Source organism: Sorex araneus, chromosome 4 (genome assembly GCF_027595985.1).
Source record: "Sorex araneus isolate mSorAra2 chromosome 4, mSorAra2.pri, whole genome shotgun sequence".
NCBI classification, from domain to species: Eukaryota; Metazoa; Chordata; class Mammalia; order Eulipotyphla; family Soricidae; genus Sorex; species Sorex araneus.
The window spans coordinates 162,551,182-162,568,246 of record NC_073305.1 but is presented as its reverse complement, the minus strand read 5'-3'; the positions used below and the strand labels follow the sequence as shown (position 1 = coordinate 162,568,246).

Sequence of the window (17,065 nt, the reverse complement as noted above, 5' to 3'; positions counted from 1 at the left end):
CCACCGCACCCCCACTTTCCCCCCATTATTCCTTCTGACCCTCTGGAATGCTGAAGGAGTGAATTGAGTTCCAGCAGCCTTCTTTGACAATACGGACAACACCCGTACTCTAATTATGGTAGAACGCGGAACTAAAAACAACTTGGGTTACTCATCCCTAATTTTGTGAGGTCACAGGTTGATTGCCAATGTCTACACTTATTTTATGAGGGATAGATGCAATATTCTGCCCTTGCTGAAGTCACTAACACAAGTTTTTATAGTTACTGTCTTCCCTATCATTTCAAAAGAGTCAATGAAAAGACTTGTTTAATGTCTTGCTCCCTCTGCATTTTTTCTTTGCATAAGAATGCTAAAGAATTTTATAATTATTATAATTTTATAATTGTTTTATTAAACACTTACAGTTCTATTTTTTTTTTTGCCTTTTTTGGGTCACACCCGGCAATGCTCAGGGGTTACTCAGAAATTACTCCTGGCAGTGCTTGAGGGACCATATGGGATGTTGGGAATTGAACCCGGGTCGGCTGCATGCAAGGCAAACACCGTACCCACTGTGGTATCGCTCCAGCACCAAACACTTATATATTCTAAGTGTTGAGGTGGTAGCACTGTCTTACCATTGTTCATCAATTTGCTCTAGCGGGTACCAGTAACATCTCCATTGTGAGACTTGTTGTTACTGTTTTTAGCATATTGAATACGCCATGGGTAGCTTGTCAGGCTCTGCTGTGTGGGCGGGATACTCTTGATAGCTTGCCGGGCTCTCTGATGGTGGTAATAATACATAATTTTATATTTAAATTAAATACCTTTATATAAAATAATATATTTATACAAATATCCATAGTTTATATATTTATATAAATATATTTACCTATATTTTATATATTATTAAAAAGTTTGGAGTATTGTGATTTTCAATCCTGTTAGTGATTACATAGTGTTTCAGCACTACATCCTCCATCAGAGTCCATTTTCCTCCACTATTATTTCAGGGTAAAAATTTTATGTGACAAAATTTATCATTTTCAATTAAGAAATTTTATACTCAAATTTTATAGGAAAATTCAAAATTTTGTAATTTAATTTTATTTATAATTTTTAATAATTGTATTAAGAATGAGGACAAATCACCTCATTGTAAATTACACATTATTTGGGGAGCAAAGGTTTTTTTTTTTATTGTCATCTATTTAGAATAGACTTATCTCAGTTCTCCAAGGAGAACTGGTATCTCCATCTCTATTTTTCAATTTGCAGCCATCCTTAAATTCTTAAATTTAAACTTTAAAATTTATCCTTTAAATTTTAATTTTATTTTTGCTAAGTTCCTGTTATTTATAAAGTTATTATAGTTGAATTTCAAGCATATAATATTCCAGCACCAATTCTACCACCAGTGTCAACTTCCCTCCAGTGTCCCAGGTTCCCTCCTACCCTGTGCCTTTCTCCATGCCAGGCACATCTTAAAATTTGGATGTCATAGTTTGAATTCCATGCTTTCAGAGTTATTGATGCTCTGGCTTTGTTCTATAGCTATACCATCCCTCTACTCCATTGTTGTACCCAAGGCCCTTGGCACTTGCCTCCCCCCCATTACTTCCTGTCCACTTGTCCACTTCTTACTTCCCTACTTGATTCCTTTCCTTCCCTGTTCTCCTTAACTCTAAACTGAAGGTGACCCAGTTATCTCTCTTTAAATACTTTGACGAATCTACCCTAAAAGGATAGAATGTAGACAACAGCTTTGTTCCCTGGCCCTATCCCCAAGCATCATTGATCTAGACCTCTCTCTCTCTCTCTCCTTTTGTTTGTTTGTTTGGTTTTGTATGGAGACCAAACCTGGCTGTGCTCAGTGCTTATTCCTGGCTCTGTGCTCAAGGATGACTCCTGGCAGTGCTCAGTAGACCATATGTGGGGCCAGGGATAGAATTTGGGTCAGTTGTGTTCAAGGCAAGTGCTCACTTGCCACACTATCACTCTGGATCTTTATATATTTTGTTCATTTACCTTTTGAAATAATTTTGAAATCTATTGCTCTTTCCTAAATTTAAAAAATTGAGGTCTAGAAAAAAATCACAACTTTGAAATGGTAACAAAAGATGTGGTATCCTGTATATGACTATTGATATTTTAATGTAAAGTCATTTTATAATTAACTTTTATGGGAAAATCCAAAATCTTATAATTCAATTTTATTTATAAATCTTCATAATTATATTAAAGATTGAGACTAGATTATCTCAATGATAAATCACACACACTTCTTATTTCAGGAACAAACTTTTAAAATTGTCACCTGTTTAGAAAAGACATCTTAGTTCTCCAATCAGAACTGGTATCTCCCCCTCCTATTTCAAAACATCTAAGGGTCCCTAAGTATAAATAGCATTTTATATCCACCCATTACCCAACGGGGAAAAAAACTATCTGGGCAATTTTTTTTTTTTTTTTTTTGCTTTTTGGGTCACACCCAGTGATGCTCAGGGGTTACTCCTGGCTTTGCACTCAGGAATTACTCCTGGCGGTGTTTGGGGGACCATATGGGATGCCGGGGATCGAACCCGGGTCGGCCGCGTGCAAGGCAAACGCCCTACCCGCTGTGTTATCGCTCCGGCCCCAGGGCAATTGATTTTTTAATTCAGAATTTGAAATGGAGTCTTTTAACAGTATTTATTTATTTATTTATTTATTTATTTGCTTATTGGGTCACACCTGACGATGCACAGGGGTTACTCCTGGCTCTGCACTCAGGAACCACTCCTGGCCGTGCTCAGGGGACCATATGGGATGCTAGGAATCGAACCCGGGTCGGCCTTGTGCAAGGCAAATGCTCTACCTGCTGTGCCATTGCTCAGTCCCATTAACAATATTTTCAAACATCAGCTCCAAGAGAAAAGTTTTTTCCATTTGAGTTTTAATTTAATTGTTATTAGTAACTAATTGATCAAAACGTGTGCTTTGCAAACTTGGAAAAAATTATGCTCAAGAACAAAAATTTCTTGGCAATGTGTCTATTTATGACATGGATGGCAGGGTTTTAGTAACTCAATTATTAAGAAACTTCCTTTAAGGCCTTTAGCTGTTTTTTTTGGTGGTCCCTGCACTCCCCAACTCCCCTCAATATACATACCCCATTGTGACGGTATTACTCTCTCTGAGTGGGCAAGAGGTATGTCTTTCTTTTGTAAAATAGAAACAAGGTTAATTGGGACTGAGGACTGAAAAAGTAGAACTGGCTTGACTGTCAGCAAGCACATTTCAGGCCGGTCAATTTAAAGACCTGAAAGTGGATTCTGTTAGCACTATTCATGCCTGTGTACTCCTTGAAAAGTCTACATGTATTCCCATGGGCACACATGCCAAGTTTGAAAACGAATGCCATACATGATTGCTATTGAGACCAGGGAGCATATCTTATTCATCTTTGTGCCCCAGTATGTGGCACTGTGCCACTTAAATAAGTAAATATTTGTTGAATGGATACGGAGTAATTAATTTCTGAAACTCAACGTTCAGGAGCTGCAAAATTTTAAATAACTGTGAAAAGAAAGAGTACTGTCTGTTTTTTTTTTGGGTCAATAGCTGTTAGGAGCCAGACTTTGGATGTTCTGTTGTGAAATTCTTAGACTTTGGTAGAGGCAAAAGAGACTTAAAAATTATTATTGCAATGGGTTCTTTCCCACCACATATTCATAGACAACTGAGATTAGGTAAATCACTCTAGAAATAACATATATCAGATTGCATTTGTCAATTCCAAGATAAACAAATAATAAGATCATTAAAAAGACATTTTCATTGGATATTTCTCAATTTTCATGGGCATTCTTGATGTGGGGGTAATACGGATGGAAAAATCAGCAGGAGTAGCTACTAAGTAGACTGTGGGGTGCATGCCTCGATTTGGCGGTCTCTCTGGTCTCAGTGCTGCTGCATCTGCTTGCCAGATTTCTATTCTGGATCTCTGCGGGCGCTGTTGATTCCAATATTCCTGATTTCTCAGAGTTACTCAGGTTTTGTCTTTCTTGCTTCTGTGTGCAGTCTGTCTGTAGCTATCCATCCATCTATCCATCCATCCATCCATCCATCCATCCATCATCCAGCAATCCCACCAGGCAGCCAAACATCCACTCAATTAACCAGCAAATTTCACCACTTAACAAATATTCACTGAACAACAGTTCTGTCAGATGCTGAATAACAACGCAAAGAGTGAGCTGGGTGTCCAAACGTGTAGTCTTTGAAGAAATAGATGTTCAATCAGACAATAGCATTTAGAGAAATAAATACTGTGATAGCAGGAGTGATATGGGGCTGTGAAATCATTTAGGAGAAGAATGAAAGATGGACTTTTAAAGAAAAAGATCTTCAGTAGGAAGAGATATTCAAATCAATGATACAAACTATGAATTCACTGTCACTGTCACTGTCGTCCCGTTGTTCATCGATTTGCTCAAGCAGGCACCAGTAACGTCTCCATTGTGAGACTTGTTGTTACTGTTTTTGGCATATCGAATATGCCACAGGTATCTTGTCAGGCTCTGCCGTGCAGGCAGGATAATCTCGGTAGCTTGCTGAACTCTCTGAGAGGGATGGAGGAATCGAACCCGGGTTGGCCACGTGCAAAGCAAATGCCCTACCCACTGTGCTATCGCTCCGGTCCAAAGTATGAATTAGGAGACAGAAATATGCAATATAAAAATGTATTTAATTAAAGTAAGCCTTCTGAAGAGCTACCTGGGAAGAGAGAAGGACTTTTTACATCTTCATTTCTTGTTTTTACTCTTTTTTAAATTAACTGGAAACAACCATTTCCTAAAATGCCACATATTTTACTTACTTTCCACTTCCCACTTTAGAAAAGTTTTAAAATTTGTTTTGTTAATCTGTATTTCTAGCAGTTGGCAGGTATTATGCTCAGTAAGCATTTGTTGAATGAATAAAGGAATAAGCAATATGTTGGGAATCTGAAAGTAGTTTTGACCGGGTGAGGCGATATAGGAAAATAGTGATAGAAAGTGAGTCTTGAAAGGATCACTTCATAACAGAACCAATAAAATTTGTTTTTATATAATCCCAATGACGTGTATTCTATTGTCATTAACTTGTCATACTTGTACTTTTTAGGATAATCTATACTCTAAAATTGGAGGAATAAACATTCACCTTTCTGGTAATCAAATCTATTAGAATTTTAATTTGGAAAAAAGAAAATCTTCTAAAAGTCCCTAAGACAAAACCTTTCTTTAGCCTCTTTGTTTGAATTATCGAGTGCTATTCATTCTAGCAGAGAATAAAGTCCTTTGTTCCTGAATAACCATACATCTAGAATTTAATAAACTGCAAACACAGATTTTCAAATTAAATCAAGAGTTTATTCATCAAAGAGATTCTGGTAGATCAGTTTTGATATTATACTAGCCAGCTCTAACATGTTGTTCTCCCCTATTTGTCAGACTGATTAAAATATCAAGAATTATGTTGGTAAACAAAGTCTGGCATACAGTAGGAATCAGACTTATTAGCATATTTTAAAGCCAGAAGAAGAAAAACAAATGGAACTTATGCTGAGGGTTTTTTTTCTTTTTAAATTTCTAATTGCTCGAGAGAAGCAAGACTCCAGGAGATAATGAATCTCTGCCTTCTTTCCAAACAAGCCCCGTGGTCTCCTTGGTAATGCTGCAAAAGCCACGGTGAGGAGGTCTCAGAGGAACAGAAGCTCCCAGAGTCCTAAACAAGAATGCAGCCCTTGAAAACACTAGAGCACTGCATGTTTTACTGCCTGCTGGAAAATACCTTTCTCTTTTTTTTTTTTTTTTTTTTACATCTGCCAAGACTCTAATATGAAAGCAAGGACCCTGTATACCAATTGCCATCCATGGAGGAGGCTGCTCAGGTCAGGGTCATGGACATTGCCGTATATTAGTCACCTCAACCATAAGCAACAGCAACCTTTGTATTAAACAGAAAATCAAATCTGAACCTCCTTTATACAATTTTTAAGATGCTTGCTCAAATTTCAAGCTTACTGAAGAAATTGTGAGGTTATATGTGATCTTTACAGCTCCTTGTTTGAATAGAGGACATGGGACCAAGTGGAAGGAATATTTCTCCCAATCCTGTCCACTTTTATGCTTATGGTTAAGAGTCATAAAGAATAAAAAGTGGTTATTTTCTTTAAGGTTTCATAATGCATGGTTGCAGAAAAATGGTCACAGGTTTTTACAAGACCATATTGAACATAAATGTCTTGTTACACAAAAACAAATATTAATTTTTTTCAAATATATTGCTGTCACCAGTTGAACTTGAGGAAAATTCCATTTTAAATTGAATTTTAAAAGGATTTATTATGTCATTGTAATAAACATTATTGTATCTGGCTTAATGCTCATTTCATGTAATTGCTGAGTGCATGTGTGCATGTTGTGTTAGAGGTAGGATGAACAGAAGATAATTTCTCATTTCTAGCTCTCACATGCTCCTTTCCCTTGTAGTTCACCATGAGCGCCTAGACTGCCTCTAGTCTGATGAGAGAGGTCCTATGTGGATGTGTCTCACATTGCCTGTTGCTGAACTTGGGTTGGCAGTTCAGTTAGTTAGACCTGCCCAGACAGCAGACAATGGGAGAAAGCTCTGTGACCTGGCCTTCACTCCAGCTGCCCTGGCCCTCTTTATCTCAGGACAGAAGCACAAGCTGGAGGTTATGCAATGATCTTCTTATTTACTAGAACTAAGAGAGCACAGCCAACAAAGGAGGGAGAGGAAACTCTTTTCCATTTTATCTCATTTATAGTAAGCCTGAATTGTAGCAAAGTCACGCACAGGGTGTTCGTAAAGTCACATAATTCCTGGCACATCCTTTCTACTGCATTCTTGTTAGCCAAATGTGCGTGCATGTACAATGTGTGCATATATAACTATATTTATATATCTGTATGTAATTTGTTTATAAACTTTTTTATATTCCTTACCTCTTGATATTTATTGAATCTGAAATTACTTATAGAATTTAAGTGTAAATTGTGGATCTTCTCCCTAGAAAAAATTGTGCCTGGATATCTCCTGTGAAAGTTTGCACAGTTTACTGATAGCCTATTTATATGTTCTATCAACAGGCCCTTAGAAAAAAAGATTTATTTCAAAAGATATTTCAAGATATTGTGAGTTGCTAATGGTCTTGCTCAGTTTTTCTATTATATATTAAATATGATGATTTTTATCCTTTTGAAGTTCAAAATTTGAAGAGTATGCCAATTCTTCACGTATAACTTGATGCAGAGTAGACATTTTCTGATGCAGATCATGTCCTATACAGCTACTCTATAGTTTTATAAAAGAGATCTGACATCATTCATCATAATATGCCCAAGACATTGATCTGAGCACAGGGGCTATGCATGGCAGAGTCTTGCTTGGCTATTGGCCACTGGTACTGTCCATTTTCAGTTATTTTGGATCTGTGGGTTTATTAACCCTAGTTCTACTATTAATTTATCTTGTTTTCAGGCAGAACTTCAATTTCTTAATTATCATCTTTATGGAGAAAAGGTATGGAAAAGTTCATTGAACTTGTCTACTGTGAATATTAACACACAATAAATACATTTGGCACATCCCTTGTGTCATGGTATTAAGAATTATCCATAGCTGCTTATTTGTATTTTACAGATAATTTTCTTGATATTTTGAGAGTGTCTGTAGGTATTTAATAAGTAAGGGTATGTAATCAAATATAAAATACACACTTTGGGGGACAAAATTAAAATCTCATAATATTTTTAGTTCTTCTAAACAATTTGTCTTATTCTCCACTGGGTTGGCAAAATTTTGAGCTTTTATCCTAGCCTACTCAGAGCATTGGTACTATCTTTATTTTATTATGTGATATTGGTCTGCCTTTAACACTTTCCTTAAAACTTAACAACATATACGTTCATTTTCAATACTACTTGATCTGAGAACTGCTGGAGATTGCATATTGAGCATGGTCATTGAGCCCTAAGGCCCAAATTCTTTTTAGTCATTAATAAAGATTTTTTTCTCCTCCATATGAGGGATTCTGCCCATCTGAACATACATAAATTCACAACTGGAAAAATTCATTGCTGGGAAAACCAAAGAGTCATTTCAAAGTTGTATCTCTGATGACAAAGAATAGAATTAAGTATTAATTCGCAGAGACTTAAAAATTATATCATCTATATTTAATTCCCTTAAACTTCTTTCGGGGCTGGAGCAATAGTACAGTGGGTACAGCGCTTGCCTCACATGCGGCCAATCCAAGTTGATTTCTCTGCCCCTCTCGGAGAGTCCAGCATGCTACAGAGAGTATCTCGCCCACACGGCGAGCCTGGCAAGCTACCCGTGGCGTATTCAATATGCCAAAAACATTAACAACAAGTCTCACAATGGAGACATTACTGGTGCCCGCTCAAGCAAATCAATGAGCAACGGGATGACAGTGACAGTGACAGTGAAACTTCTTTCAAGCTGGGATTAATTTAGCTTAAATGTTACACATTTTAAATATCTACTATCTTTTTGTCTTTGCTTAAAGGTGTGGGGCTGAACCCAGGTTTCATGATTGATAAAACACGTTCATATTGACACTGAGGCCTACCCTTGGCCCTGTACATTTTAAGAATATGCACTGTGGCACTGTAATCCTGTTGTTCGATTTGCTCAAGTGGGCACCAGTAACGTCTCCATTGTGAGACTTGTTACTGTTTTTGGCATATTGAATACACCACGGGTAGCTTGCCAGGCTCTGCCATGCAGGTAGGATATTCTTAGCAGTTTGCCAGGCTCTCTGAGAGGGCCGGAGGAATCGAACCCAGGTCGGCCGCGTGCAAGGCAAAGCCCTACCTGCTGTGCTATCGCTCCAGTCCACAAATTTGAAAATTTTGAGGTAGAGACTATGTTTTATTTACCTTTGTAGCTTTAGATCCCACAGGTGTTTCATCTTATATTATATTCTATACGTAGTTGCTAATTAAAAATACACAAGACTAAAAAAACTACACAAGACTATATGTTGTTTGAAAAATCTGAAGAACTTGAGAACTTGGGTTTATTTCTTACAAAGGAATAACAGCAAATATTATTAAAATTGTCTTGACTTCAGAAATTTGAGCAATTTATTTCCTTTTGAGAAAAAACTTTAGTAATTAGCAGTGAGTACCTAATTCTTTATTATTAAATGAAATTCTATACTTACTTTCTTGTTTTTATGTCTATAACATCTGGCACATTTTTATCCTCTTGTCTAAATGAGAATTTATATTGTATTTTGTATTCTGTATGTCAAACTATTATGGCTCTCATTTTTAGTACACATCAGTCAGTACTAGTAGTAAAGTTTTAGCTTTGTAAATAGGTTTTGTTTATTTTATTGTGAGAAATTAAAATTATGTAAACATCTACATAAAACATGTTGTTGAAGTCCTCAGAATAAAATTTAGGGTCCCACCCATTCCAGGTATAAGCACACTGAGTTGGTGCTATGTCATTAATTCTGGCCGCATCATTAATCCTAGTGATATAGTTTCTTTCTTTCCTTTTTATATTTGAAAAAAATAAGAATAGATAGAAATTAAAAAAATATGTCTGGGGCTTTAGTCTTTTCAGTCCCTATTTTTCTTTAGGCATAAATTTACTTTCTGAGATGGGATAGAAAATTTATTTTTATTTTTTTATTTGTTTTGTTTTTAGCTCATAATTAAAAGCTGTTTTTACTCCACTTATGGAGAGTCAAGAGCTAAAGTTCCTACTAGATAGATAAAAAATCTTGCAATATATGTTCCTAAAGCTACTCAATAGGATGGAGAAAGACTTTTAAATATTCTAGCTGTTTTTTACTAGAAATAAATGCACCCTCAAGGGTTAGCATCTTGTATAAATAATTCAGATATTTTTAGGGTTTTTCAGAGATACTTTCAGACTTGATTTTCTCAAAATTACTGTTAAAATTGAGATCAATGATTCCCTTGTATTCAATGGTTTTCATGACAATTAAAAATCATCAAAGAACCATACTAAAAATTCTGACTATTTTATGACATAATGGTTAACATCTTTTTTTTTTCGCTTTTTGGGTCACACCTGGCAATGCACAGGGGTCACTCCTGGCTCATGCACTCAGGAATCACCCCTGGCGGTGCTCAGGGGACCATATGGGATTCTGGGATTCGAACCCGGGTCGGCCGCATGCAAGGCAAATGCCCTACCCGCTGTGCTATCACTCCAACCCCCATAATGGTTAATATCTTAAGCAATATCACAAATAGTAATTCTTCTTTGTGTAAAAATCAGTCTATTCATGCTACTGAACTTTTCTTTTCTTTTCTTTTTTTTTTGCTTGGGGAAGTTGGGGTCTTCTGAGCAGTGGTCAGGAGGCTTCGGGACCTCCCTGGTGATTCTTGGTAACTGGGCTGGAGTTCAATATGAGAGCTCCAGGATACAGTGCTTCTTGGATCCAGATGTGTTACAGAAAACTAAGGACACCACAATGATACTGGGGCTCTTGTCGGGGGTGATGCTTAGGTCATGGGGTGCTAGAGATTGAACTGGGGTTGTAGCTTGCAAGGCATGTGCATGAAGACCTGCATTGTTTCTCCAGCCCGATCACTGAACTTTTAAAAAAGCAACAAAATGTACCTATTTTTTGTATAATTTGCATCTCACTTAGAGACTAATAAAATTCATAATGACTACAGATGTGTAGATTTAAATTAGGATTATATCTAGGAAATATAATTTATAGAATGACCTAACTGGCCATTACTTGCAAGATGGTTTTGAAGGAATCAGAGATTCTCCAACTTGTAACGAGGGTAGATTTTAGAATCCTGTCTGATTCTATAGAATTTCAAAATCTGTTTTGGAACAAATTTAATTCTTTGGATACCCTTGTAAGCCAATTTAGTCTCCTTTGGAGACACCCTAGATTTCTTTTGCACCATAACATTTGCTTTGCATGTAAGAGGCCTAGGTTCAATCTCCAGCACTATGAGGTTCCCTGAGCACCATCAGGGAAAACCCCACCACTACTGAGCTAGGAATATCCCAGGGATGGCCCCAAACTAAAAGAAAGATGGTTGATCTTGGTCAGTAACACTATCAGAACTCAGTCACTCTCTGAGCTCTCAAATTTGTATGCTAAGATAACATCTTCTGATGATTATTTTATGATTTCTCACAAGATGAATTGATTCATGTTTAGTTGGAATCATCCGAACCTCGGCAACAAATATTGCTGTATCTGCAACAAATACTTAATTAAGAAGTATTAGATTTGCTGCCTTTCTACAACTAGTAGTGTAATTTCCCCACTGTGAATTATGCCTAAGGAGTCTGAACTCTCAATTGTCTAGTTCGTGAAGGAATAAAGAGAAAGATATCACAACGAAAGCAATGGCTATAGCTTATTGAGCTACTCTTCTTCTCTTATACCATGGACACAGGGAAGCTGGCCCCAAAGGAAAGCTATAACCCAGAGTGAAATGCAAGCACTAGCTTTAGCCCGGAGACAACTGGCCATCCTGTACCCCATTTGCTCTATGTTGGCTCCTTTACCTGATAGAGGCTGGCCAGGTGGTGGTTAGTTTTGATCAAAAATGGCTGGTTCACCCCTGGGTGGTCAACATCATGTGCTGCTGCAGCCAGCAGTCCCAGCATGATGTCCAAAGGTGTGAGGAAGCTGGCAAGCTGTTAAAAAAACAAATTGGTTAGCATTTGTTTTGGCTGAGCTCGACTGAATGAATCATCATGGTTTTGCTCAGGACTTTCATTCAGACCTTTACTCTCTGAAGCAATCAATGAGGTTATAGTTGCATGGAATTCTAAGGGAAAAGAAAGCATGGTGTGGAAAGTTATTAAGCAACTTAAATGGTTCCATCATTCCAGTGGCTTCCTCTTCCTACTGCTACTTTGTTTTGTTTTGTTATTGTAATATTGGTGCCTATTGACAATATTGCTCTATGGTGGGTGGAGAGAAGGCAGAGTCTGAAATCACCCTGGCCCCTGTAGAAAGTTCTAAGTGAAGGGAAAAGTTGAGGCCAAAGTGATGAATACATTAAAAAAATTTCTGTATTTTTACTATTGATTGTTCTTTGAATTTAACTTTTAGAGTGCACTGAACTGTAAAAGTTGCCTATTTCTTCAGTGTTCAATAAATCATAGAAATAGATGAATTCATGTATTTTGTTCAGTTGGGGGAAAAACAGGAAAATTGGAATTTGGTAATAATTTAAAATACACAAAAGTATGGTATATAACAACTTTCAAAGCCTTTAATGCTTTTGGAATATTTTATAGGTATTACACACTTAAAAGTGTATGTTTGGCACTATATATTTAATGGAAAATATTAAAACTTCTTGCACTAAACATATTTTTGGTTAGGGTATCGTTTTCTGTAAACCTTAAGAAAAATTCATCCTGTATATTTTCCTAAGTTTGATATGTCTAGCAAATTTTCAATAATGAGCATTGCTACCATTATAAATTTGAATTGGTTTATTATATCAGAAGACTCTGATGTTCACACGTATCTTTTGTTATTTTTTATGGTGGTGGGAGGCTGATTTAGTTGTTTACATGAGAACTGAAATTTGAAGGGATTAGGGACTGGCTCAGTGATAGAACTCATAGTTCGTATACACAGTATCCCTAGGTTCAATCCATAGCACTGACAAAAAGCAAAAGGAAAAATCAAAACAAAACTTGAACTTGAGTCTTGAGGAGTTCTGACTCTATTTGTTAATCAAAGATCATGAGGTAGGAGGCTTTCCCAGAAAAATTTAGGCTGGTATGGTTTATGGTGAAGGTCCAAGACAAACAGAGCTGTCGAAGATATCTTATACAGATAGTTTTGGAGAGGGTTATTTTTGGTGTCATGTAGCCTTAAAAATAAACAAAATGTGAAAGAGAACCTCAGCAAATATCTATTCTCTTTAACGAGTGTTGTATGACATTTTCAAAGTTGATACTGGAACTTTAATATAAACAATTGTATTCACATTGCAAATGACCCATAACATAGTAACTCTGAAATGTTGGGTGATTTGGGACCTAGCACACAGCTTCCTGAGCATTTTTAGGAGGCTGAAGTTATAGCTGGGCTTTTGGCTTACCTTTGGCTCCTTCAGGTAGCAGTGCATGGCCTGGGTGACATCAGCAGCGTGAACAGCATTATGATATGGGTTTTGGCTGTGGTAATCTTCTTGAACCATGACTAGGAGGCAAAGATATAACGTGATCAGCTAAAACCAGAATAGGAAGGGCATTGAAAGTCTTATTGACTCTCAGTCTTACTGAGAGTCTCTTTCGCTTAAATATTTTAATGTCTCCAAATTGTGCAGCCTGGGGATCCTTTAAAAATGAGCGTGGTTTGCTAGCTTGGCAGTTCTACTGGACCGTTTTCAGTGGAGAGATGAGGGAAGGCAGAGGGGAGAAAGGCCAAAAGGATTTGTGAGGCCCTTGGGATCTCACACCACCTTTATAAATCACCCCTTTCTGGCATCTATGAAAGCTCTCATTCATAAGAAAAATAAATATGTAGGAAAAGGACAACTTTATTTCACACCATAGTTTAATTATTTAAGTTTGCTGCCATCTATGAATAATATGCCATAAAAGAGACTTCCTTTGAAAAAGCTCTGGTAGCATCAGACTCCTAAGAGTCAAAGATTGGTTTATCACTTGAATAACAAATACTGACCAAAGCAAATCTTGGACTTCTTCACAGAAATTCAAAGTGTTACATTGATCTGACTGGGGACTCATTAGTTTTACTGTTTCCTTATTCACATTAAGTCATCATCTTTCATGCCCTCCCAATCTAAGGACCAGAGTGCTCTTGAAACAAAGTAGAGACTTGAACAGAAGCAATTTTGTCTTGCTATCAAGGGAAGCCACTAGTTTGCTTCAACTAACACCATAGTATTATTTAGGATATAATGCATTAGGATTTGTAGAATGTCCAGATTTGAAACAGTGGCCATATTCTCTGTCCATGCTATGAATCTGATTATAGATTTTGATAATATTTCTACATCAAATTGTCACACTCCTGCTGGGCCAGGGAATTATCTAAATTTTAAAGGTGTATGGACTGCATGCATGAGAACTAGGTTCAATCCCAGACACCATACACAAAAGATGTGTTCTTTACATGTATTTTGGGATGCATGTACATACACAAAATAGCCTTTTTTTTTCATTCAGTAGATAACCAGAACTGTTTGCCTCTACAACCATTACATCTCTTAGAAATTTGTGCTTTTTTTGGGGGGGGGGGATCACACCTGGCGATGCTCAGGGATTTTCCCTGGCTCTGTATTTAAAAATTACTCCTGGTAGTGCTCAGGGGACTCTATGGAATGCTGGGAATCGAACCCACGTTGGCTGTGTGCAAGGCAAGCAGGCTACCTGCTGTACTATTGCTCCAGACCCTCTTACCACAATGTATTAAAGAATGCTTTGGTCTGTCATTAATTGTGAGATTGGGGATAAGAATATGTAAAATTACTTACCCAAAAACCTGTGCAAGGTCACCATATCTAACTTGAAATGATGAATGAGTCCATGTGTATTAAAGAGATGACAAAGCAGTGTGACTAGGCTGTTACCTATGGGAAAACAGTCACTGGTTTTAATTCATTTTAATCATCATAAACATCAATACTGACAATAAAATCCAAGGTATCTGTCTTGAAAATTTTCTAATATGAGTTATCCTCTTTACAAATTTATCTCATTAGTTCTTTTTTAAAAGTTGTTTTCTTTTTCCTTTTTTTCTTTCTTATTTTGGTTTTTTGGGTCATAACTGGCAATGCTTAGGAGTTACGACTGTTTCTACACTCGGGAATTACTTCTGGCGATGCTCGGAGGACCATATGGGATGCCCGGGATTGAACCTGGGGTCAACCGCATGCAAGGTTAACGCCCTTCCTGCTGTACTATCATTCCGGCACCCTCATCAGTTCTTACTGCATGTGAGTGAATATCTGTGTGTATTGCTTCTCTGAATTCCCTTCCAACTAGCTATGGTATCTTACTGAATCTCTAATCACTAAGTTAAATACAATCTTTGACTTACACATTTTATATTTTTCTGAGGATCATGATTATGCAATTAAAAAGCAAAAACCATTAAGTCTTTTTTGTTCACAGTTAATTTAATTTCCTGGTACCCATGTTTTAGTTGATTTGAGCAAAATTAAGCATAGGATTATGAGGACCATTATTATACAATCTAATTAATTTTAGATGTATTTTTTTACATTTTTATGATGTAAAGCACAGTGTTATCACATTACATGGTATCTTTTCAACTGTACGTTGACTTTTCAAGTAATAACGTAGGGAGAAAACCATCTGCAGTGATTTCAAAATACCTGTATGTCTGATGATGGGATGTATGACGGTCAGCATTAAATGTGATACCTTCCATTGGCTTCTGAAGCTAATCAGCATTTTAACATATAGGTGAAAATATTAATAGCATTTTGTTGTTTTATTAAAGAAAGTCTTTATAAGCACAAAAATTTAAAACAAGAAAAGCTTGGGAATATATTCTTTCTCCTGTGCTTTTACTATCTTTGACAATGATTTCCTTTGGCTGACGTCAAACACATATGACTTTTACCTACGACGGGCAGATTGGACTCACCTAGTGTCAGTGCACAAGCCCATGAGAGTCAGTGCTGATTGGATGTACTTTTGCACTTTTAGTTTTCTTTGACTAATAATGAGCTCCTTCTTTTTGGATGTGTCCTATGTGTCTCTAAGGAAAGAATCTGATCTGTGGTTTTCAAATGCCTTTGGGATCATTAAAACCAGAAGAAAAGCTATCGTAAGACACTTAGGCCAATGTAATCCTTTTTCTTACTCCTAATTAGTTTTCTTTTTTTCCTGGTCATTCTTGAGAGGAAGAATGGGGGAAAAGGAAAAAAGAATAACAGTGTTTAAAAATAAAATTGTTCTCATGAAATGAATTCCACTTTTGGGGTATATTCTAGTGAGGATTCTTCTGGGTGACTTACCGTTTGTCAAGCGATCAAACAAGAAAATGTCAAAATCCCACATTCCCACTTTGGAGAGCATATGCTGAAAAGGCAAAAAATAAAAACCAGCACAATAAATCATGTAAGAGACTCAGACATTTACTTTATACATATATATTAAACAATTAAGAACTTGAAAAGAGTAGCATGCTACTGCCTGTAGCTGTACTGTCTAGTACAACTGGTTTGTGATAAATCTTATCATATTGCTAATTAACAGAGTAAAAGGAATAGGCCCTCAAATCAGGCTGCCAGGTTCCATGTCAGTCTCATCTCTTATTGGCTGTGAGATTAAAAAAAAAATCTTTGGGCCACATCCGGAAGTGCTCAGGGCTTACTCCTGGCTCTATTCTCAATGGCCATTTTGGGTGGTGCTTGGGGCTATATGGTGGTGGGGGTTGAGCCAGGATCTGCCGTGTACAAGCAAATGTACTTAACCCCTGAATTATGTCTCTGGCTAGTAGCTGTGGAAACTTGAGCAAATTTCTTAACTGTTTTCAACCCCAGTTCCTAATTTTAAAATTGTGGTTAAAAATATTGTTATCTCACAGGGGTATAGTGAAGATTTAGTAAGGTAACAGTGCTTAAACAGAATTTGTAGCTAGTAAACATATGTGTTAGGTATCTGTTAAAATTGTACTCTGCAGTCTCTATAAATTACACTTGAGATATATAAAATCTCTATAAATCTACACTTGATAGTAGATGTGGTGCCACAGAGATAATACAGGGGTTTAGGTGCTTGTGCAAGATATGCATCTGATCTTGGTTCAAATCTCTGGCACCACATGTCATCCCTGAGCACCACCATGAGCATTGCCAGGAGTGAACAAAGAGTAAGCACTGAGTCCTGCCTGCAGTGGCCCCAAAGCTAATGAAGAAGGAGGGCAGGGAAGGGGAACCTATGGTCTTAATAGCACATGTTCCTTAATGGTAGATAGCATAATGTTACTTAGCATGAACATTAACATATTGTCTTTAAGTTCCAT

At 37.0% G+C, this 17,065-nt stretch overlaps 1 protein-coding gene across 4 annotated transcripts in view; it reads right to left on the bottom strand.

Annotated features, from left to right (window-relative positions):
- Positions 1-17,065, bottom strand: part of PDE7B (phosphodiesterase 7B) — a 339,167-nt gene that overhangs the window by 29,918 nt on the left and 292,184 nt on the right. For all 4 annotated transcript variants that reach the window (XM_004609012.3, XM_055136442.1, XM_055136440.1 and 1 more), the window contains 4 exons: positions 16,056-16,119; positions 14,544-14,639; positions 13,143-13,243; positions 11,584-11,715 (listed from right to left, as the gene is read on the bottom strand). In XM_004609012.3, coding sequence (XP_004609069.1) covers positions 11,584-11,715; positions 13,143-13,243; positions 14,544-14,639; positions 16,056-16,119 — 393 coding nt within the window. The remainder of the gene's footprint in view (positions 1-11,583; positions 11,716-13,142; positions 13,244-14,543; positions 14,640-16,055; positions 16,120-17,065) is intronic.